This window comes from Glycine soja, chromosome 20 (assembly GCF_004193775.1).
Source record: "Glycine soja cultivar W05 chromosome 20, ASM419377v2, whole genome shotgun sequence".
Classification (NCBI taxonomy): Eukaryota; Viridiplantae; Streptophyta; class Magnoliopsida; order Fabales; family Fabaceae; genus Glycine; species Glycine soja.
The window spans coordinates 46,051,819-46,076,110 of NC_041021.1; the positions used below are offsets into that span (position 1 = coordinate 46,051,819).

The window sequence follows — 24,292 nt, forward strand, 5'->3', positions numbered from 1 at the left end:
AAAAATTCATTAATTAATTAGATATAGAAATAGATTAAATAATAAAATCCTAAAAAATTTAAGAGTAATTGTTAATACTATTTTGCATAGATACAAGAATACAATACTCAAATATAATTTGTAAACAATTTATCAAAAATATTAATTTGTTTTCTAATGAGGGCCAGCCCTGGTGCAGCGGTAAAGTTGTGCCTTGATGACTTGTTGGTCATGGGTTCGAATCTGGAAACAGCCTCTTTGCATATGCAATGGTAAGGCACGAAGTTTTTTATTAATTTGTTTTCTAATAAAAGAAGGAAAATTCTATAGTGGATGAAATCATATGGTGTACTATTTGTTGAATATGTGAATCAACTTGTATGAGTTATTGGGTTATTAGCATTTGGATTTTCTCATGTTTATTTATTTTTTATTTTGTTATATGTAAGAATCAAATGACAATTGTATCTAGAAGTTTATAATAATTTTTTTCGAAACCCAAAATTTGTGATTAAATTTTTCTAATAAAAATAATAATAATTTCATTGTTAAAAGGTCTATACTTTATTATATACATTTTTATAACTTAAATTCTAAATCTTCTTGTGCACAGCACATGTCGTATTCAATAAATTTGCTATTTGCCTATTAAAAAAGAAAAAAAAAACTCATGATAAAACTTGTGTTGTAAATTGCACTATGTAGGAAATTATTCCAGCACAATACAAAAATGGATTTGTAAAAAAAAAAATATAACCGTGGTTGCTCATGAGTAGTGGTGAAAACCAAGCACATAAATGAGTAGTAAGGAGACAATGCACGTGGAAAGATTCATTTGATGATGAGTTGGTATTTGGTAAACCCAATCCACGCTAACAAACACAAATTTTATTTATTTATAGATAGAAAGAGAAAGAGAGTGTGTGTGAGAGAGAGGAGTAGATGGGCGTATTGAAGGCTCTAAGATGGTATCCTATGCTCCTCTAATGATATCAAAAGAAAGATCACGAAGAAGAAGGCACAGAAAGATAGGTGGTGTTCTTTGCATGCATTGGCCATGTGCACGCGCATCTGCTGTGGGGTGGACGAAAGCGAACACCCCTCTTCCATGATGGGATCACCTAATGAGACCCATCTTTCCGCAACAGACAAAGAGATTACCAACACATGTTAATGCCATTTTACAGGGGACAATATATTTTAAATAATTAATATGTCTATATATTCCAAACCCTTTCAATATTACACTTCTATCGTCTATACACTTCAGATTCATGTACTTCACTTGTTTGCTGCCAAAAATACACCCGATCCATTCAATCTACCTTATGTTTTCACCCAAAAAAATCGATCTTGCGAGATTGCATTTCATTGTTTTGATTAATTATAGTCAGATAAGATTTTCAAGCAGTTAATTAAATATATATGCTTTGACAAACAAATTACTTATTGCATGTATATCGTCAAAGTATTAATTAGTTTATCAAATTTGATCGGTACATAGTTTCTATAGAATCAGTACCTAGTTTCTGTAGAGGCCTATAATTAAGAATTAATTATTGATCATTCATTAAAATTACATCAAATAAAAATGCCTTACAGTATCAACTAGATTATTTGTGTTATCTCAATAATCCGAGAGGTAATCGAATTAATTGAAAATAGGCAGAAGTTTAAATTCAAGATGTAAATATACAAATATCACTAATTTCTAATGGTGTCAGTATTTTCTTAAAAACAAATGGACGTATAATAAAATTGAAAAATCAATTATGGAATGGTAATTAAAATTTTAAATAATCAAAATAACATTTTGATTTCAAGAACGGCTGGCAAAACAAGTTTCTCTTAATTAACAAAGTAATGACATGATTACGGCTAGTGTTTACGGTAATTTGCTTGCGTCTCAACATGTTTAGGACCAAACATAAAAAAATTAACTTTTTGAAGAATAGGAAGTCATTTTCATTTACATATATAGTATAGCCATTTGTCAATCATGTAGCACGAAAGGACAGAAAAATAACGATGACAAATATATATATATATATAATCAATTCATTTGCCATGTGTATTCAAAAGATAGAAATCCAATCATGCAAACTTGTCTTCTTTCACACAATCTCGGTAAATATACAAAAATTTGGCATGCCACCATCCTATCTTTAAAGCCTTCGTACATACATATCAAATATTAATGTTCCGTATATCTCGAAATATGAACCGTTTTTAAGAGACATAATTCATAAAATTTACAATATATATATATATATATATATATATATATATATATATATATATATATATATATATATATTATTGGCCATAGAAAGGGTAAACAAAATGAGTAAAAAAAAGGGTGATATTATTGGGCATACAAAGATGAGCGGGAGCACGTGGGACAATACTGTATATATAGTAACATGCATACGTTATTTAGAAAATTAATTAGGATAGCTTCGTGAAATTCAAGTTGGTGCTTAATTATGTTGAGTTTGATACTACATACACGTCTTTGGTGAACAATAGGACATAAGTTCTGACGATAAGGTGAACAATTATTTACCATTATTTGGGTATGTATATTGTTTTAGTTTAGTTTCAATAAATATAATGTAAATATTTAAGTTATCAATTAATTATGGAAAATTATTATTTAGAAATAATTACAAATATGAGTTTTAAAATAATTATGACATTTAATTTTTAAATTTTTAACATTTTTCTTTATTCTTTTACTTTTAGTGACTCCATGTGCCAACCCTTTATAAATAAGATGGGCTAACCATTTCAACCTACATATTGAAAGTGGATTTAGTACCATTTTTTTTGCCGAGCTAATGTAGAGTGGGGCTAATTAAGTTAGGCAAGTTTGGGTTCATCTATTTTAAAATTTTACAGTGTCAACTAATTCAAATTCAAATTTATCTTATAATGATTTTTATCAGTTACTACAAAAATAAATAATTTTCAACTGTATGTGAATTCATAATTGGATTACAATATAATTTTTCTTTAAAGTGTAATCCATTTGTATACATAAAGAAAGAGAAAAATGTATCAAATGAGATATAAGAATATAAGAGAAATGAATTTCAACCGTATAATTAAAATAAATTGCTAATATTAAAACAATATTTAATCATTCATATATAATTATAATTACTCATATTGCCTGGCTCTCTCTCATGCTAACAGAAGTTAAGGCTCCCACTGATATAAAATTTGAAAAGCCGCTATTTTTAATGAAGATTTATAGTGAAAATACATAATACATATTTTATTAATCATCCTAATTGAAGTTTAGTCTTTAAAAATTTGAAAAAAAAGTAAAATAAAATAACTTTGATTAATTATGATGTTTATCATTTGACGTGTTATATTAAAAAGTCTCACATTTAAAAGAAAAAATATTATAGTTTAATATTGATACGATGTCAAAGTGAAAAAAAAAATTATATTGCCAATTAATTAAAAAATTATGTCTAAAATAATTATTATAAAATTTGATAATTTTTATATACATGATTATGTATAATGGAATAACAATATAATTTCTTATATTAAATTCACATTTTAATTATAATTAAAATGATAATACAAAATATGTTTTTAGAATTTAATTAAAATATACTAATAACGTAATTTTTTTTCATTATTTTTAATAAAAAAAATATAGATCGATTAAGTTTTATAATAATTATTGAAAAGTCACATTTTTCGAATGAAAGATACTCATGTTATTTCACTCAAAAGCTACTACCCAATACAATGCGATACTATTGAAACAATAGGGGCCAACATACGGTTTAGATGCCCTTGTCAGTAATTGGACAACTAAATTTACTTGTTTTTTTGTAAAATCAACTTTGACATAGAACTAAGATGTTGCCTGCACAGTTTTTGAATGATTCCCATCTCATAAGTGTCTTCCTTAAAAGTTACATTAAAACTAATTTCTGATTAATTAACAAAATAGTAACAAATTTGTATGAGAAAATTAAACTTGTTTTTATTGGTAGACATACATGAGGTGTTTCGAATAAACATCATTTGAAAAATAATCTATTCATATTCTATTTTCAACAAAAAAAAACCCTTATATTTAAAAAATACCGTAAGTATGCATGAATCTGAATAATCATGAAAACTGGAAAGGAAAGGAAAAAATAGACAGCGTACATTGAGCACTTTGCCTACAAAAATTAATCAGAAAAAAAAAATGAGTGGAGGTTGTTTGTCACGCGCCTTTGAAAGAGCGTGGTGACGGGACCATGCGACAATAGCTATCCTTTTGCCTATAACGTAAGCTGTACGTTCCACTATTGACTGTTTGTAAAAGCAAAGGGCCGTGACATCCGTTCGGGAAAGTCTGTTTTATCTGCTGCGGCCAATACTACCATATCTAACACACAAGGGCATTTTTGTCCAAAACAAGTTATATTTTACACGCGGACTAGTTTCATTTGTCGTTCACCAAAAACTATGCTATCGCACGGAGTATATGAGGTGCCCCCAGCTGTAAAATTTTCCATAAGGAATCAATGCCACAAAAGAAAGAAATAAGCACCATTAAACAAGATTTATGGTAACGAGTCCTGGGAGGATATTATTTGAGGAATCAAAGATGTTTTTTTTTTGTCTTAAAAAATGTTATCAATGCATCCTAATAAAACCCTACTATTTTTAACCTCACTACTGATACTATTAGCCTCCGTTAACTCAGTTTTACATAGAAAGCAAAGGTGCTAATTTATGAAAAGATATTTTCCCTATATAAGAATTTAAGCAAGCAATTGCATATAGTTAAGAGTTTTTAATATACAATGTTAATTGATAATAAATGAAATTAGTTAAGGTTTCATCTAGTGTTCACGTCATCAAGTTTTTCTGTCGTTTTATACACCCCTAGACCCTAGTTTGCCAACTCTTTAACTCCAGTTTCACACACCAGAAAAATTAATTGTGCTAACGTGGATAATGAAAAATGACAGTGCTAGAAACAAGAAAGTACAGTTCTACACAACAGTTATTCTAAACTAATTAAATAACAATACATTATTTTTTCAAATTGCTTAATCTAAAATCGGGACAATCAAATTCATTCGGAAATTCTTACAAGTTTATGCGAATATATTACATGTAAAATACTAAATTGATATAAAATCTAAATAAAATAAAATTTATTTATCAGTTAATTAAGTATCACACTATAAAGAAAAACAAATTAAAGAAATTTTCTTGAAATTTCACCGATTATAATAAAGTTGCGTAAATGTGAAATTAAACGAGTTAGTGATGATAGTGATACCCCGTTACCCCACTTCCAACCAAAAACACTTATCTTTCTCTCTCATCATCTTCCTACCATTCTTGCTAATCCTACCGTTCTCTCTCTCATCTTTCTACCTTCTAACGCACGCTTTGAAAGCTTTCAGTAAAGTTTTTCAACCCCCCCCAAACCATGTCTATATAAACGCGAACAAACGCGGTCACGCACTTCACGTTGAGTAATTTTTTTTTTCCTCTTCCGCGTCCCCACCAACATCACCCAGACCATGTCCACCGACTTGCACCTCCACCACGAGCTACCAAAGCTCCGAATCGCCGCCGTCGTCAAAACCGACGACGACCTCCCCTCCGACGCCCAAGACGACCGCAACGCCGTCTCCTCCGCCGTCACACAAGCCGAGGCCGAAAACGACGGTGCCATCACCGTCGATGTCGGCGTCAAAGTCAACGACGAGAGTTGCCGTACTCCGACGTCGAAGGAGAGCAAAATTCCGGCGACGATGACGTGTCCGCCGGCGCCGAGGAAGCCGAAGTTCGCCTCGTGTAAAAGAAAACTACTTGAGGAGTTTCAGTTCTTCGATGTCACGAATAAGGAGGACATGGACGCCTTCTTCAGATCCACTTTTCCCAAGAGGGGATGCACTACTTGTACATGATCAAAAAATTTCCAACCTTAGCTTCCTCGAACAACCATACCTTCGACCCTGTCGAACTACGTAAATTACACAATTTTTTTTTTCTTTTTTTAATCCAATTCCACTTCTTTGGTCAATTTCTTTCTTCTTTCTCCCTCTCCCCCCCTCTTATTTTGGTTTTTTTTATATGTTATATATATTTCACTTTGTATAAGATGTGAAATATTGGATCCCGAATAGTATATGTTCATTACTCGAATCAACATAACATTGAATTGAATTCTCTCCAATCCTCCCATTAATTACCTTTTGCAATTCGTTTCCTTTGATTTGGTTCTATGGTTTGGTTTGTTGGATTACGAGATTCTTGTTTGTGTGAATATCATGAATTTAGTTCATAACAGCTGAAGCGGTGAATTTTGCTGAATTTCAAGTTTAATTGTTCCCCTTGTGATTCATATATTCTGTTTTCTGGGTTTCTTTGTATGATCGATCAAATTGTTGCGTTTACGGTATTTGTTTAGCATAATTGAATTAATGGAAATTAATGTTCTGAAAGATGGAAAAAGACAAAGTAGATGAGGTTGGTGGCTTGCGTTACGTAATGGAATTAATCACTGCTATTTTAGTAGAAAGCACGGAGTTTGTGAGTAATTTGATAGGGTGGTTAATTTACTTCGTGATTGTTAATTATGTGCGTATTTGCTTTGACAATTATGCATGAATGTGTATAATAAGGTCAAGTATTTGTCACCGCTTTGGGATTGATGAAAGAACTTTTGATTTTGTCTTCGAGAGAGATCGAGGAATAGAATAAATAACAGGAGATGGAAGAGATAAGTGGTGAGAAGTGCTATGTACCTGTACCTTGTCATTTGTAACACTAGCTAAGTTTTTGTCTTTTAATGTAGAAAATATAATATAAATCTCGAAAAGGATAAGAATTATATTTTAGACGCCATATTTGAATTTTATCGCTCATTCTGGAATTCTATAATTTTTTCTTGAAAATTTGGCAACTGAATGTGGAAGATTTACTGTGCAACTCAGCAAGGTGAGAGAAATTTGTTCTTTTTTGTCTTCTTTAAACCAAGTGATTTGATCCATCTAATCTTAATCTACCAGCTCATCACCTAATATTTCTTTTAAGATCCCCATATGAATATAATCTTTGCAAATATCATTCTAATATACGAGTAGTTTTCCCGATATGGCTAAACCAATAATTTGACTTGTGCCAACAATTAATGGCCTGATAATGCTTCAATTTTAAACAAAGAATGAAATCAAATTTATAAAAGTCTAATATCTATCTCAATTAATTTTCTCTCCGTGTCTCTCTCTATTCATCAACTAATCCCCACTCAATATATAGGACAAAGAGAGAGAGAATTAATTGTCAGTTTAATTTTTATATTTACATTATAACTCCTTACTATAACTATACTCTTTAATTGGGTTTATCAAGGGAGTGATCAGTTAATTGATGGACTAAAGTACATAAATTATTTAAAACTTTTGGTACTTTCTTTGATAAAAAAAAAACTCTTTACATCTGTAATAAATATCATCCTAATTTTTTTACATGAGTCAATGCATGGTACATTTTCAAGGAAATTAATCTTCTTTGCTAAAAATGATGCAATATAGGCATCATCATGTTTTTATAAAAAATATTATTCATTATTAGGAGTATAAATGAAAAATAATAATTAATATTATATTAAAAATTTAAAATAATACTTATTCTTAAGACTTATTTTTTCTTATATGAGATGAAAAATACACATGCAAAAAAAAAGATAAGTTACTTCAAGATTAACTCTAAGTGAAATAACTATCCTTCATAACTCTTGTATATGTTAAATTATGTTAATTTTTCTGTTAAATTTAAAAAAGTTAAATCATAAATAAATATAATATTTATTTGAAATTTGTAGGTGTGACAAAAAAATTAATATCAAAATATTCAACGGTTAAATTAATAAAATTTAATATATATATATATATATATAGTTTAAAGATGAATAAAATGTATTTTTCACTCTTATAAATATGAAAATATTTAAAGTTCATTCATATAAAAAAATTTAATATGTTTTCTATGCCCATAATATTAAAATGTTTTATTTTTTAACCCAAATGTAAATTTGAACATACGACAATTACTTTTTATATCAGTTATGTATGAAATTGATGTAAACATATTTTTTTTACATTGATTATGTATGTAACTAATGTAAAATATAATATTTTTATATATAATTGATGAAAAAAATAATACATGTAGTTTTAGATATTCAAACCTTATTTTGAACAAAAAATAGACATTTTGAAAGACGAAAAATATACTCATAAATTTACAATAAAGAATTTCAAATATTTTTATAGTTATAAGTAACAGAAACATATTCGTCTTTAAAGATTTATTGATTTTGACCCAATATTGGTCTATTTTCAAATCTCATTATGATAAAAAATTATATTCTCATTATAAAATATGTCATATAATTAATTTTTCAGGTTAGTTTAAAGTTTTAAACAAATTATGTCCGACATTAAAAAAAAATGCATAAATAAATAGGCGGCTGAGCTTAAGTTTTATATTTAACAAACAAGCCAGATATGTTAAAAGTGAAGCCTAATCCTGTTCTTACTTTTACTTAACAAGCATTGAATGAAAAAGGACATGAATATCAAAGGAGCAAAGACTGAGAATGATGCTATAGTAGGGTATCTTACCATAAATATGAAGAGAAAAAATACTTTGCTTTTTTATGATGAAATTGCAAAATTGTTGGTATTACCTTTACAGAGGTACCTAGCTAGCTAACTTAATGGTACATGCGTATGTTCTTCTCTTTTTTCTACCACATGTATGTATAACGCGTTCTCCTTATAAATAATAGTCATTCTTTAAATAAAGGTAATGCCAAGTTCGAGTTATGATAACAATTAAGATAAATAGTAACATAAATTAAAAAAAAAAAAACTTTTACCCGAAAGTTCACCGGTGAAATATTTCGAAGTTCAATGTCATGCAATAATCCCTTTTTCAACACAAACTTTTTGTAGCTATATATATAACTATATTTTGCCGCGATATAGGATAGGTTTTTTTAAAAGAAAACACTTTTATAACAGTTTTTTCATTAATTTTTTACGAGGTACTTTTTCTGGTTTATAAAAGGATACTAAATTTTTTTTTTTTAGTTTTAACTTTTCAATAGAAAAATATAATTACATATAAAATTTTCATGTCTTTTTAAATTGAAAAAACACTTCTGAAAAGAACAAATAGAAATATCTCCCTGCTCTGCTTCAATCATTGGCAACCCATTGGTAAAGGGAAAAGAACAAGTGTTATATTCAGAGCACTGGTATGCTGTATAGAAATGCCATTTTGTTCCAAATGTCATGGTCATTCCAACTAGATACATTGCGTACAATGTGTAAAATCAATTTTGACCCTTGAAAGCATGGTAGAAAGTTAAGTTAAAATCAATGATGTTAGAATTAATTTGGATAGAATTGAAAGCTAATATTAAAGCAAACACGTAATCAATTAAAGAAATCTTGAATCTAGCTAGGTATTAAGTTTTGTGGCGTATATATATACACATATGTGAAAAGTACAGAGTACACAAATGAAACTAATTAATCGATGCCAATTAATTATGTTGTTGGCATGTGATGTTTTCTGCCTGCGCATGTATTTTATCCCATGGCTTCGTTTTTAAGTTTCTTTGTCTTTACTCTTCCAGATGTCCTAAAAGGTTGGCGTGACCGTAAAATGAGGAAAAAAGTTTAGTCGTATAACACTCGAAGCTAAGTTAAGAATGAAGAACCAAAATAAAGAAAGAGAACTTGATCTATAAGCCAGTGACGAAGAGTATACTTTAATTATAAATTGGATAAGGAATAAAGTTGTGTGGTAAGCTATAGTGGCTCATCAAGTTGAGGAATATACAAGGAGGGCAAGCATAGAGAGGGAGAGATGCTATTATATATACGTTAATGTTAGAATAGAATAGAAAAGAATTGGTAAGCAACTAGTAAAGCACAAGATTCAAAGAAGATTATCACCTTTCAGAACTCATGATTTAAAGAATAATGAGAGGTTAGAAGCATAGGATGCGTCATTGTCACGAAAAGGATTCTAAGAATGCAGATCCAGCGCCAGGTGGGGGCTACGGCATAGAGGATGTTCCTGGTGGAAAATTAGAAAATATATGAATGTTATGACCATATGTATGCCGACTCAATAGTGCATACTGTGTCCATTGGAAGTCACTTCGAGGGGTCTATATTTATACATACATAAAATACATTTTTAGGGAATCATTTTCATTTCGGGGTCCAGTTTTAGCCAAATATACATGTAAGTCTCAATCATCTTTGATAAGTAAATTTAATATTATCTAATTCTCATGAAATTTTATAGGTTAAGGTCCTTTATTTTTGTTTGTTTATTTACATTTGGTAATCTTCAGCATGTACATAATTAACTTTCGGTTTTGTAAAAGAACACACTCCCTGATTTTAATTAAAAAAAAAACTCATGAATCATGATGTCATTAAAGTGCATTATACAATTTATGGGTGATTATTTAAGACTGCATCAAAATAATAAATATCACAATATATAGTTATTAGAGTAGATAGTATATAAATGTAAAAAATAAATAAAAATTATACTATTATCCAATCTTGTTATTTATGATATGTTTGTTAAGTTTTGTTCCCTCCTGGGAGAATGATAGTCATCCTAGATTATTTAATTACACAAATTAAAAAAAATAATAAATACATGAGAGAATAGTAATTTTAAAAAATTAATTTTATATCTTTATTAATTCATTTATAAATTTTGGTGTCCATCAATAATATTATAATATATATAAATGAAAAATGTAATTAATTTTATATTAAAAAATTAAAATAATAATTATTTTGAAATAAAATATTTCTATCAAACTATTACATGATTCTATTTTTAAATTCTCATTTATGTTAAATTAAAACAAATGATGAAATTAGACCCGGTGATAAGAGCTTTAAAAATACTACCAAAAAATCACACGTGACTTGTCCTATTAAACTTCTTAATAGCGTGACAAATTAATGGGCTATTATTTGTAAATGTGATGCTATTAATTGATGTTGTTACTTTATAACAAAAGACTAAAAAAAACTATAAATTTTATAGAAATTAAACCAAAAAAAATAATATTTTACAGAGATAAAAATTTATTGAAATCATATATTTTTTTATTAATTAATAATGTAAATTTTTTTTCCCGCTAATAGTACATAGAAACTAAACTATAATAGTTATACTAAATTATATTATAAGCTTGATTTTGATTAAAAAAATATAATTGTATTCTTTGTCTCTAGTTTGAACTATGTATAATTTTGACACCTCAAAATGTATTAGGAAAGCACATGTTGACAAGTGGAAGTGTTGCAGTCATGGGAATTTTTGGGCTTGGTGAAGTGTCATTTTTTAAGAGAAAATTATATCTAACTCTAAATGCATAAAATTTCAAATTTGTCTGGTTAACAATAGTAATTAACCCTTAGAGCATCTCTAACCCAATAACTTACTTGGGGTGCTTAAAATGGGATTCATATATATATATATCACTCATGTTTATTCTTCTCGATACAAGTATTTTTGAGCATTTAATTCTTACAATAGAGCAATTTTCTGTGAAGGGCGTCTAAAAAAATTATTTATCTGCAATGACAATGTAACAGTCACTTTCATTTTTATAATTATTTATGTTTTATTTTTGATTTTTTTAATATTTTAAAAACAAACAGCATTGGTACTACAGTAAGTAACCAGTGCTTAAAGAAAAATGTGACTAATGCGTGTACAGTAAGAAATGTTTATTAGGCCATATTGCTTGCGAAGCTCAAATATTTGCGGAAAAATGTGTTGAAGTTACTCTTAACGATTGTCAAGATGCGCAGAGGAGCTGCTGCTGGATAGCATTTCAAGTACTGATTCAGTTCAAACCAGGGAGTTTTGGGTTTTGTGTTTTTTAGTTTTCATGTATAGTCCACTCTGTTCTCAGACTTTGTTTAGTGAACCTTTGGCGGTTTTTGTGTTTTAGTGTGGCTTTTTTATATTTTTAATAAATTGATTTACCTATCAAAATCTTTATTTCCATCCCCCATTTTTTTTTTCAAATACTCTTCCGTGCTAAAATAATTATCATTTTAAGTTATTTTATATAGACTAAAAAATATTAATAAAAAATAAAAAAATTTATAAAATTAATCTTATTTATTATTAATTTATTTATATATTTTGTTATTTATTATTAATATTATGTGAAAAAGATAATTAATATTACATTAAAAAGTTAAAATGACAATTCACAATTATAATGGGACAGGGGAATGACTAACTTCTCCTTTGTTAAAATGAAGTATATATGGTGCTTTCATTTATTTTCTCCCACCTAAAATTTTTAAATAATTTTTTATTTAAAATTTCCACCAAATAAACATGTTAAATTCCTTTTTATTCCAAACCCACATATTGTTAGAATACAAATGTCAAGTCTCACATTAACGAAAAATAAATAAATTGAAAAATATATATTTAAAAAAGATTCATAAATTTATTTTTCTAAAATTTTAGATTAAAATATGATATTAAATTAATATTTGAAACTTACTGTTAAAGATCTTTCAAATATCATCATGTCAAATTTATAAATGTGATTTTTCCAATGCACAACACTTGTCAAATTTATATCGTATCTTATAATAAAATATACTAAGCTGAAATAAATTTACATCGGTGTATCAACATGTTTAACTTAAGGCTAAATATAATTCATTTAGTTTTACACTTAATTGTTTAAACTAAAATCAGTTTTGCAGATTTAAATTAATTAAAATTAAGCTTTGTATCGATTGACACTTAATTAGTTTACCAAACCCAAAGGCAAGATATTATAAATTTAAATTTGTTGGGGAAAAGAAAAGAAGTTGGATCACGGAGCTTTTCCTAGAGTAGCTAGGGCATATAACTGTTGGCAATGCAGACGAGGAGACTAGTTGTTTAGACCCTTCCACTATTATATAACTTGATGATAGAACTGAATCATCTCACACAGAATGCTGCCGGGCTATTATTAGAGAAATATTTCCATTCATTAATTAGATTTACTTTTATTTGATTTTTTTTATATATATGAGTATAAAAAGAATATTTTTTTAAAAATCTCTTTTCTCATTTCACAACCATGATTGGATGTGGAAAAAGACATGATTCATTTGTATTTTTAAGATTGATCTTTAAATGTAATTAGAGATTGTTTAGTAATAGCCAAAAGGAATTAAAAATTCCTATATGTGTGGCTTTTAAGAATAATGAAATGTGTGAACTTATCATAAATTCATAATGTCTTCAGGCGCATGTAGAAGTGCGACTAGGTGTAAGGACTTTGATGTCCAGGTCAAAATCCAGAGAAGTCAAGAGGTGGAGAAATTAAAGAGAGAACCCATATTCATTTCATGTTTTTTCTGTCTTTATACTTTTATATTGAGCTTCCTCTCGTGACCCGTGTTATTTTTGCTAGTAAAAGAAACACTTGATACATTTCCCCCTCTTTCCATGATTTGAGAAAGATTGTTGCAAGCTTGCATTAAGGATAATCATTAGTAGTTGTCAATTTGATTATATTACTTTCATAAATCAATTGATTAGTTTGTTTAAAACTTGAAATTAGTGGCATTTAAATAATCATGTTTGTTTTGGCAGATCAACCACATGAGTCAGATTTGCAAACAAGAGCAGAGCAGCCTAGATCAAGAACATATGCATGTCTCGCGTCCGTAAGGGGAAAGTATAGTCCAATGTGCAGTGTGCTTTTTAATGACTAGTATCTCAGTATTTCTCTTTATAATGTTTTTTCAATTAAATATTTGGTTGAATGAGTGGCAATTATTAGATTTGACAACTGCACCACTAGCAATTCTTATTAATGACCCGGATTCTATGTTTGCTTATGAATCATGATAGTAACAATATCTACTGCTATAAATAACAAAACACAATCAGATTAAGAAAGTTATCGTTACAAGATAACATTAAATCTGTTTCTGTTTGGGTACATCTAGATGCTGCCTGCATTAATTACTATCTCATAGTACGCTGTTATTTTTAAGATATTTTTTTATTAATAAAAAATAAATTTTATAATATCACATATACATTATTCAATTAACTGAATTAATTTTTTTAATACCTATCCTTTTTTTATCCTAATTATAAACTCATTTATATTTACTGTAAGGTATTAGAGTAATAAATAAAAAAATTATATACTAATAAAATAAAATATGTTATATAATCATACAAACTATCATATAAAATATGTTTATTAATTTTTATCATAAACACCTTAATAGACATAACAATGGTAAATTGACATCAAATAATAGAAAACTATTTTACTATATTAATGCAGTAATGCAGTAATACAGTAAAAAAAATAGCAATATTTTTCTAATTTTTTGAGTAAACTTACATCCTCAAAAAGAGTACAAAACAAAATAATGATAGGCAGTGACAACTGTATATCACAAGGCAATGGAAGAAACGTGATAATAAAGCCATTGATAAAAAGATTAGCATTATTACTTTCTGATAGGATTTTTGCCTTTGTGGCTGCCTATGACTATGTTGTGTTGGATCTCTTTATTGCCGAAAGACCAAGAGGTAAAGAGAGAGAGAGAGAGAGAAGGTACACATTACACATGACATAGTATGAGTTGCAGCAGACTCAGCAAAGAAAAGAAAAGTAAATAATGGAAAAGTGAAAGGAAAGGTGTCTCCAAACTTGCCATGTTGTAGTTAAGCAGGATTCCCTTTGTTTCTGTGTAGCCAGACAACACATATTGTACTTCATCTGTAAAGAAGGAGTCTGATCGAAGGAAGAATTAAATGCTGATTCATTGGGAATGGAAACTTAATTAGCAGCACTCTGCACTCTGCACTCTGCACATACAGAATTTATTTGCATTATATCAGTGTCAGCCTTGCCAAAGGAAAGTATAGTACTATCATTTATTAATGAATTGTCTTTTTAAATATAACTTTATTTAATAGAAAGTAAATTATATATCTAGATATTATAAATTTACTAACAAATAATCTAGATATTAATACATTACTGAAAAAGTCAAAATTATAAATATGAGATTTGAAGAAATGAGTGCAATGATCTTCAAATGAAGTTTTTGTATGATCACGTGATATTAATTTAGTCTAATCAAATAATATTTTATGAATCATTTTTAAGTAAAACCATATTAGTGGAGTACCCACAAAGTTAATCTTTTGTAGTAAAACATGTATCCAATCTAATATATATAATATTCTTCTCTCGTTGTTTAACTTTTTTTTTTTCCATTGATGGCCTATTTGGAGGCAAATATATTTGAGGTACTTTAGCATAATTATGTCTATGAAATTCAAATCATAATTTGTTATACTGTGAAACACTAACCCTCTTTATTAATATTAGAAAAATGTCAGCGACACTATATTTTAAACACTTGTTTAGTAATTAACTAAAATTTATTAAAAACTACCAAATTGATAGTTTTAAATAAATTTCAGTCATTCGTTAAATGAATGTTAAAAAAATGTGACTAACATTCTTCTTGATCTTAACTTTGCTTCTTGTTCTGCAACTAAAACATAATATTTATATATACTCATTTAATCGCCCACCCCACCCACTCGTTTTTGTCCATGTTTTGCCGGCACAAACTTTACTCAAATTGTAATGAGAAGCAGCCCAAAAACTTGTCAGGGCAAAAATTTGGATCGGATCTCACCATTGCGCTCAGGCCCATTTTTCATGTTAATAAGTGAATCTCATATCGGCCCAATTTCCAAAGAATCTGAACATCAAACATAGTTCACTCACGCCTGCTATTTACACCCTGTTGTTTCCTAACTACACCCCTTACCCCTTTCTACCTCTCAATTACCCATTATACCCTTTTTTTTAAAGAAACACACCCCTCTCACTTTCTGGAAATGTCTTTCCAGAATTACATATACCTATTATGGAAATACGTCACAAAACTATGATTCATAGTTCTAGAGATATACTTTCAGAATACATATATATTTTTAAATAAAATATCATTTAAGAATTAAGATGGTTGACAAAAAATAAAAACACTTATCTTATATCTGTGTTTGTTAATCTTATTTTCATCTTATCTTTATTATTCTTTAAACCCTAATTTTAAATTATCTTCACCATATATTCTTTATATAATATTATGTTTTTGTCGTCATTATACGATATTTTGTATTTTCCTTTATGTGACAATACATTTCAAGGTATGTTCATAACTAATTTTTTATTAATTTTATCACATACAGTTATATGAAAAATGGTTGAAGTTCTTTTGTCCAACACCTTTGAGAAATTAATGAGAAACTTGGTTTATTGGCTTTCAAATGTAACATGATAGATGATCTTGAAAAGCTAAAGAACAACACTATGATGATTGATGACCATCAAAGCTTCTTCTGAATGAAGAGGAACAACAGGGTACCAACCATCCTGTTAAATTTGTTTTGAATGAAGAGGAATACTCTCTCTCTTTTGAATGTTGAAGTCAAAATTATTTTTGTAATTACTATACATCTTTTTTCCAATTGAACATATACAGAAGTTGTTTTGGCAAGATTGGCAGCAACATCATATAACTTAACCACTAATTAATTGATTCAATCAAACTTTTACTTTCAATGTTGTAAGATTATTTCAACATCTTTCTTAACTCTACACACTATCCCGATTATCATTTGCTTCCACCAAAGCATGATAGAGGTCACATGCATTGATGCCTATCACCATTGACGCAGTAACTCTCTCTCCCTTGCCATTATTTAATTATTTTGCCAGGTTAGGTTTTTGGGCTTGACCAGTAGGTATATTGGGCCAACGTTACTGTTAAATGGGGGTTATGTCTTGTTGGGCTTTTGCTTCCTGCACCCTTTCTTGATTTTTTTTACCAACGGGTTGGCCATTTCGGAAGCCAAAATCTGTAATCATTCTGAAATGTAATTTTACATTGATCATTCCAAAAGGAAACAACAATGGTCTTGTTGATGGAATAATTTAAGATACCTCACTTGTATTAATCAAATTGGCAATCTTAAATATGCAGAGCATGCATTTAAAACCAGCAATCAGAAAAGAACTACATAATTTGAATTTGTCAAGTTAAAAATATTTTTTTTTATATAATTTCGTTTCACTGTAAATAACTATTTTAAACTGTTATATAAAAAAATTGTTTTATTTTTGTTTTAGTGAATTAAATAAATATTTTTGAAATTATTATAAATTTATATAATCTACTAAAGACAAACGTTTCACATTAAATGATGTAGGGTTCTTTTGGAACTTGAAATATATTCAAAAGTTCCATTAAAAGCTAGGGGTTTGCCACTGGCGGGTTGGTTCAAATGCAACTTTGATGCAGTTGTTCGGTCCAACACATGTACAAAATTTAGAGTAGTTTTTAGAGATGCAGAAGTAGTGATAGCTAGTGCGACAAAGTTTATTATGTCACAGTATTAACCTGCCAGCCATTGCTGAAGTTCTATGTTTCAAGTGGGCATTGGAGCCAACAAGAGACCTCTATTTATCATAAGGAAACAAAAGCTATTTCCAAGGTGTTGTTGATGATTGCATACAGCTAACTTTGTTGCAGATAACTTAGCTAATTTGGCCTTTATTTTCAAAGATAGGATTTGGGTGGAAGATTTTCCCCATCAGTTGAATTGTATTATTCAGTCTAATCTACAAGACATTGTCATTGAGCATTGATATATTTCCACATTTTGACTAACAAAAAAACTTAGGTGATTGTAATTTCAGTTCAATATAAAACACTTGTTTGTGGTTTAACGAGTGTCACTAGAAAAGCTCTTTTATTGAAGCCACGAGAACATAAGTTAACAAGATGAATATTGATGTTACGTTGTTTCATTTCAGCACTTAACAATAAGTAAATAAATACAAAGTTTATGCTAAATTACAAATAAGTAAATAAATTACTTTGAAGCCCAACAATAAAAAAGAGAATATTATTAACCCGAGGTATATAAACATATCCGAATGAGGACGCACACTAAACTGGGGGGATATGCTCGATTCGAGGGTGACGAGGGATAGCAGATCTGAATCTCATCTTCCCAAAACCCTCTTTCTTCTCTGATCTCATTTTAACCCTAACCCTAACCCTAACCCTAACCACATCAGAAGAAGATGTTGACGAAATTTGAGACGAAGAGTAACAGAGTGAAGGGACTGAGTTTCCATCCGAAGCGGCCATGGATCCTGGCGAGTCTCCACAGCGGCGTCATCCAGCTCTGGGACTACCGCATGGGAACCCTCATCGACAAGTTCGACGAGCACGACGGCCCCGTCCGCGGCGTCCATTTCCACCACTCCCAGCCCCTCTTCGTCTCCGGAGGTAACTCGTAACTAACTCACCATCCGTTACCCTAGATCTGCATATAATTTCCCCAGATCCGAACCTCGCTAACCCTAATCTAATCTCACCCGCAGGTGACGATTACAAAATCAAGGTGTGGAACTACAAGCTCCACCGCTGCCTCTTCACGCTCCTCGGCCACCTCGACTACATCCGCACCGTGCAGTTCCACCACGAGAATCCCTGGATCGTCAGCGCTAGCGACGACCAAACCATTCGAATCTGGAACTGGCAATCGCGCTCTTGCATCTCCGTTTTGACCGGACACAATCACTATGTCATGTGTGCGTTGTTCCATCCTAAAGAGGATCTCGTTGTGTCAGCTTCGCTCGACCAGACCGTTCGCGTTTGGGACATCAGCTCTCTCAAGCGGAAATCCGCGTCCCCGGCCGACGATATCCTGCGCCTCAGTCAGATGAACACTGATCTCTTCGGCGGCGTGGATGCCGTTGTTAAGTATGTTTTGGAAGGCCATGACCGCGGCGTTAATTGGGCTTCCTTCCACCCCACGCTGCCTCTCATTGTGTCCGCTGCCGATGACCGCCAAGTCAAACTTTGGAGGATGAATGGTAAATTACTCAATTTCATATAATGCTGAGTTTACTGGATTTATGTATAAGATTGATTGATTGATTGATTGATGCTGTTTCTGAATATTGTGTTAACTTATTAGTGTGTTTGGGCGAGTGATTGCAAACTTGATTTTGGTTAAGATTGAGTTTAAGTGAAGTGGTTTATATTTGAGAACTTTTATCCCGATGGCAAGTTTGTAGTAAAACGTAATTCATGTTTGGAAACCCGTTGAAAAGCAAGAAATCACGTCTGGGACGTGAAAGGTATACCTACTAGGTTCTCAGTAAACATGCAAAATCGCGTCTGGGATGTGGAAGTGTGTTGGATTTTTGTATTGGATTGAGGCTGTTCTGATTATTGTGTTAACGTTTACGTGTGTGGATGAACTTACATCTTTAGTGTGTTTGGGTGAGTGATTATGATTTTGGTTTAGGTTGAGCTTTAAGGTGAAGTTTTTTCTGTTTGAAAACTTTTATCTCAATGGCTAGTTTGGAGAAAAACTTATTGTCAAATTTATGCCTTCATCTGGAATCTGCATTTTTCGGTTCTAATGTTCTATTCAAACTTGTTTTTTGCTGAAAAGTGATAACAACCAAACACCATTTTTTCCTTAGCAAAATCTCATTCAACATCCACAAACCACCGTTTGTTTACTGTTTAAAAAATGATTTTTTGTTTGTTAAAAATTGTTTATGTTTATGTGTATTGTTTATTCCTAGAGTACATTTGAATGTGTTGGTTCTGTGAGCACGTTTCTGTTTTTTAAGAGTTTATCTTCTGAACTCTTAAATATAGCAGATTTTGGATGAGAAATTGATTGTTAAGTAGTGTGCAATCATTTAGGAAAACAGTTTTTGAAACATAAAAGTAAAAGGGATAAATCTTAAGATGTATACCTTGTTTTTTGGATGCGTTAAACTTGTAGTGTTTGAGGTGGCATTGTTTTTGCTATTAATGATTTATTTCTCTATTGTCAGACACAAAGGCATGGGAAGTGGACACCTTGAGAGGGCACATGAATAATGTTTCATGTGTTATGTTCCATGCCAAACAGGATATCATTGTGTCAAATTCTGAAGATAAAAGTATTCGCATATGGGATGCAACAAAGAGAACTGGAATTCAAACATTCCGCCGAGAGCATGACAGGTTTTGGATTCTTGCTGCCCATCCTGAAATGAATCTGCTGGCAGCTGGTCATGACAGTGGCATGATTGTTTTTAAGCTGGAGAGAGAAAGGCCTGCATTTGTTGTTAGTGGTGATTCGTTGTTCTACACTAAAGACCGGTTCTTGTGTTTCTATGAATTCCCAACACAAAGAGATGCACAAGTACTTCCGTTCCGACGACCGGGCTCTTTAAGCTTGAATCAAAGCCCAAAGACTCTTTCCTATAGCCCAACTGAAAATGCTTTTCTTCTGTGTTCAGATGTAGATGGTGGATCTTATGAGTTGTATTGCATATCAAAGCAAAGTTATGGTAGGGGTGATGTGCAAGATGAAAAAAGAGGTCATGGAGCCTCCGCAGTCTTTGTGGCTCGTAATCGGTTTGCTGTGCTGGAGAAGAGCAGCAATAATGTCCTTATAAAAAATTTGAAGAATGATATTGTTAAAAAGAGTGTCCTTCCGATTGCCACTGATGCTATATTCTATGCAGGAACAGGCAACTTGCTATGTAGGTCAGAGGATAAGGTTTTTATATTTGATCTTCAGCAGAGGATTGTTCTTGGTGAACTTCAGACCCCTTTTATTAAATATGTTGTCTGGTCTGATGATATGGAACATGTTGCTTTACTCAGCAAACATGCCATTATAATAGCTAGCAAGAAACTTGTGCACCAATGCACTCTCCATGAGACTATCCGTGTAAAAAGTGGAGCTTGGGATGAAAATGGTGTTTTCATTTATACAACACTAAATCACATCAAATACTGTCTTCCCAATGGAGATAATGGGATAATAAAGACATTGGACATTCCAATTTATATCACAAAGGTCTCTGGCAACACAATCTTCTGCTTGGATAGGGATGGTAAGAACAGAGCAATAATTATTGATTCTACTGAATATATTTTTAAGCTTTCCCTCTTGAAGAAAAGATATGATCATGTCTTAAACATGATAAGGAACTCACATCTTTGTGGGCAGGCTATGATTGCTTATCTTCAGCAGAAGGGCTTTCCTGAGGTTGCACTGCATTTTGTGAAAGATGAGAAAATTCGGTTCAATTTGGCTTTAGAGAGTGGGAACATTCAAATTGCAGTTGCATCAGCAACAGCAATCGATGAGAAAGATCACTGGTACCGATTGGGGGTTGAGGCTCTTCGCCAAGGCAATGCTGGCATTGTAGAGTATGCATACCAGAGAACAAAAAATTTTGAGAGATTGTCTTTCCTTTATCTTGTCACTGGTAACATGGAGAAACTGTCCAAGATGTTGAAAATTGCTGAAGTCAAGAATGATGTGATGGGCCAGTTTCACAATGCCCTATATATGGGTGATGTTCGAGAACGTGTGAAGATATTGGAAAATGTGGGCCATTTGCCTCTTGCTTACATCACTGCATCAGTCCATGGGCTACATGATGTTGCAGAACGGCTTGCAGCTGAATTGGGAGATAATGTTCCATCTTTGCCTGCAGGAAAAGTGCCTTCTCTCGTGATGCCTCCATCACCTGTCATGTGTGGAAGTGATTGGCCTCTTCTCAGGGTCATGCGAGGCATGTTTGATGGGGTGCTTGACAATACAGGTCGGGGAGTTGCTGATGAAGAAGAGTATGAGGCTGCTGATGGTGATTGGGGTGAGGAGCTTGACATAGTTGATGCAGATGGCTTACAAAATGGAGATGTTACTGCAATTTTGGAGGATGGAGAAGTGGCTGAAGAAAATGATGAAGAGGGTGGATGGGAGATGGAGGATTTAGGTCTGGGCCCTGAAGCTGACACTCCCAAAGCTTCTATCAGTACACAATCTTCAGTTTTTGTGACCCCAACACCTGGCATGCCAGTAAGTCATATATGGACTCAGAAATCATCTCTTGCGGCTGATCATGCAGCTGCTGGAAATTTTGATACTGCAATGAGGTTGCTGAACCGGCAACTTGGGATAACAAATTTTGCCCCCTTGAAAACCATGTTTCTGGATCTTCATACTGGCAGTCATTCCTATCTCCGGGCATTTTCTTCTGCTCCGATCATATCACTTGCAGTTGAAAGAGGTTGGACTGAGTCATCTAGTGCAAATGTGAGAGGCCCACCGGCACTTCCTTTCAAATTGTCTCAATTGGATGAAAAGCTTAAAGCTGGTTATAAGTTTACTACTGCTGGGAAATTCACTGAGGCTCTTAAGACATTTGTTAATATTCTTCATACAATTCCTTTGATTGTTGTTGAGTCAAGGAGGGAAGTGGATGATGTGAAGGAACTAATTATCATAGTCAAAGAGTATGTTTTGGGCTCGCAGATGGAGCTGAAGAGGAGGGAAGTTAAGGACAATATAGTACGACAGCAGGAGCTTGCAGCATATTTCACTCACTGCAACCTTCAGACACCTCACTTGAGGCTAGCTTTGCAGAATGCAATGACTGTCTGCTTCAGGGCGAAGAACCTTGCCACTGCTGCAAACTTTGCCCGGAGGCTACTTGAGACAAATCCTACCAATGAAAACCAAGCTAGGGCAGCAAGGCAAGTGGTAGCAGCTGCTGAAAAAAACATGACTGATGCTACCCAGTTGAACTATGATTTCCGGAACCCATTTGTAATTTGCGGTGCAACCTACATGCCAATCTATCGAGGACAGAAGGATGTCTCTTGCCCATATTGTTCTTCACGTTTTGTGCCTACCCAGGAGGGACAGCTCTGTAATGTTTGCGATCTTGCAGTGATTGGAGCAGATGCTTCTGGTCTGCTTTGTTCACCTTCCCAGATACGCTGATTGAACTACTGGATCAGGTCCAATGTTAAATTTTGTTTTGGGTCAGTTTTCAGCACTAGATGAATCCTTGTTAATTAGTCAGCATGCTCATGGTACTGTGATAGAAGCGAGAGTTAGTCATGAGGAATTACTTTTTCGTCCTTTTGCTTGCCCTTCTCTTTCCTTGAAAATGATTTTCAATGTTAGTTTTTGATACACAAGTGAAAGGTTGTACTTAGATCGAACGATGATTATAGGCTGTGCAAGAGTTAAATTTGTGCAGTTTTATTGGCAAAGTACATATTATGTCCGTGCTTAGTCGGGGTTCAGACCCTTGGTTACAAAAATAATGTTTCTTTGTAGTTAAGCAACACTTGATTGTTCATTTGATTCAGTCCATGCAATTTACTCAGATTTGATTTGATTCTAGGTGCAGTCAGTGACCCTTGAGAAAGAATTTTTATCATAAGCATTCTTAAAACCTTGCAGGAGGAATGCTATCATCAATTCATCACTCTTTAATACATTTTTTTTTTCCAGTGAGCCAGCCACATGGGGGCATGGGGCTATTAAAAGAGAGCCTTAAGCATTTATCAATCTTGTGCATTATATACTAACTTGGTCGGAGTAGCACTTATAGTTGGACTAGCGACCAACAAATTACTCATCAATTGTATCGTCAATAAATTCCCTATTCATTAGTTCTTTAGTTGATCAATGCCCAAATAGTACACGAGTTCCTGGCATTTTGACTGAGGGATAGCTCTCGACTTTGAGACTGAAATTAAATATATCTCTGATCCGCCGTGTTGGAATTTTCAAATATTGAAGTATTTTTTGTTAATGAATAAATTAGCGTAGCTGTTTTTAAAAAATAAAAAATATAGATATATTTGATTATAAGCTTATAATGTTTGGTTTAATTACTCATTTGTTCTTAAATAGTTGTAATTTTTTTAGTTATACTTCAAAACATTTAATTCTTACATATATCATTTCTAATCCTTTTTAGTTCTTATCGTAGGGACTAAGGGATAAAAAGAGATATTTTTAAGTAGATAAATCATAATTACACGTTATCACAGTGCACATGTTGCATAAAAATCAAGCATTAACAAATAAACGTGACCATGGTATTCTAGTAATCTTCCCTTGCGTAAACATGATAAAGTTGGTCATAAATTTTACTTGTCGATTTCAGAACCAGGATTAGATTTCTCTTACGTTCTTCGCTAACATGAGGGCTACGAGGGGAAAAAAATCCAAATTATACTAAAAGAAGATTTATCAGTCTAGTTGGGCTCATCAATTTTTTCTTCTCTAGTTAGTAACACGAGGAGGCATG

General features: G+C 31.8%; 2 protein-coding genes across 2 annotated transcripts; both read left to right on the forward strand.

Moving 5' to 3' along the window:
* Nucleotides 1-5,355: 5,355 nt before the first annotated feature.
* LOC114401715 (cyclin-dependent protein kinase inhibitor SMR1-like) lies at nt 5,356-6,208 on the forward strand. The gene has a single exon (XM_028364293.1). The coding sequence runs from the start codon at nt 5,538-5,540 to the stop codon at nt 5,925-5,927; it is 390 nt and encodes a 129-aa protein (XP_028220094.1). The 5' UTR covers nt 5,356-5,537; the 3' UTR covers nt 5,928-6,208.
* An 11,867-nt stretch (nt 6,209-18,075) lies between these two features.
* On the forward strand, nt 18,076-23,376 carry LOC114402614 (coatomer subunit alpha-2-like). The gene is made up of 3 exons (XM_028365263.1): nt 18,076-18,443; nt 18,539-19,033; nt 20,015-23,376. Exons 1-3 carry the CDS (start codon nt 18,236-18,238, stop codon nt 22,966-22,968), a joined length of 3,657 nt encoding a protein of 1,218 aa, XP_028221064.1. The 5' UTR covers nt 18,076-18,235; the 3' UTR covers nt 22,969-23,376.
* Nucleotides 23,377-24,292: the final 916 nt, after the last annotated feature.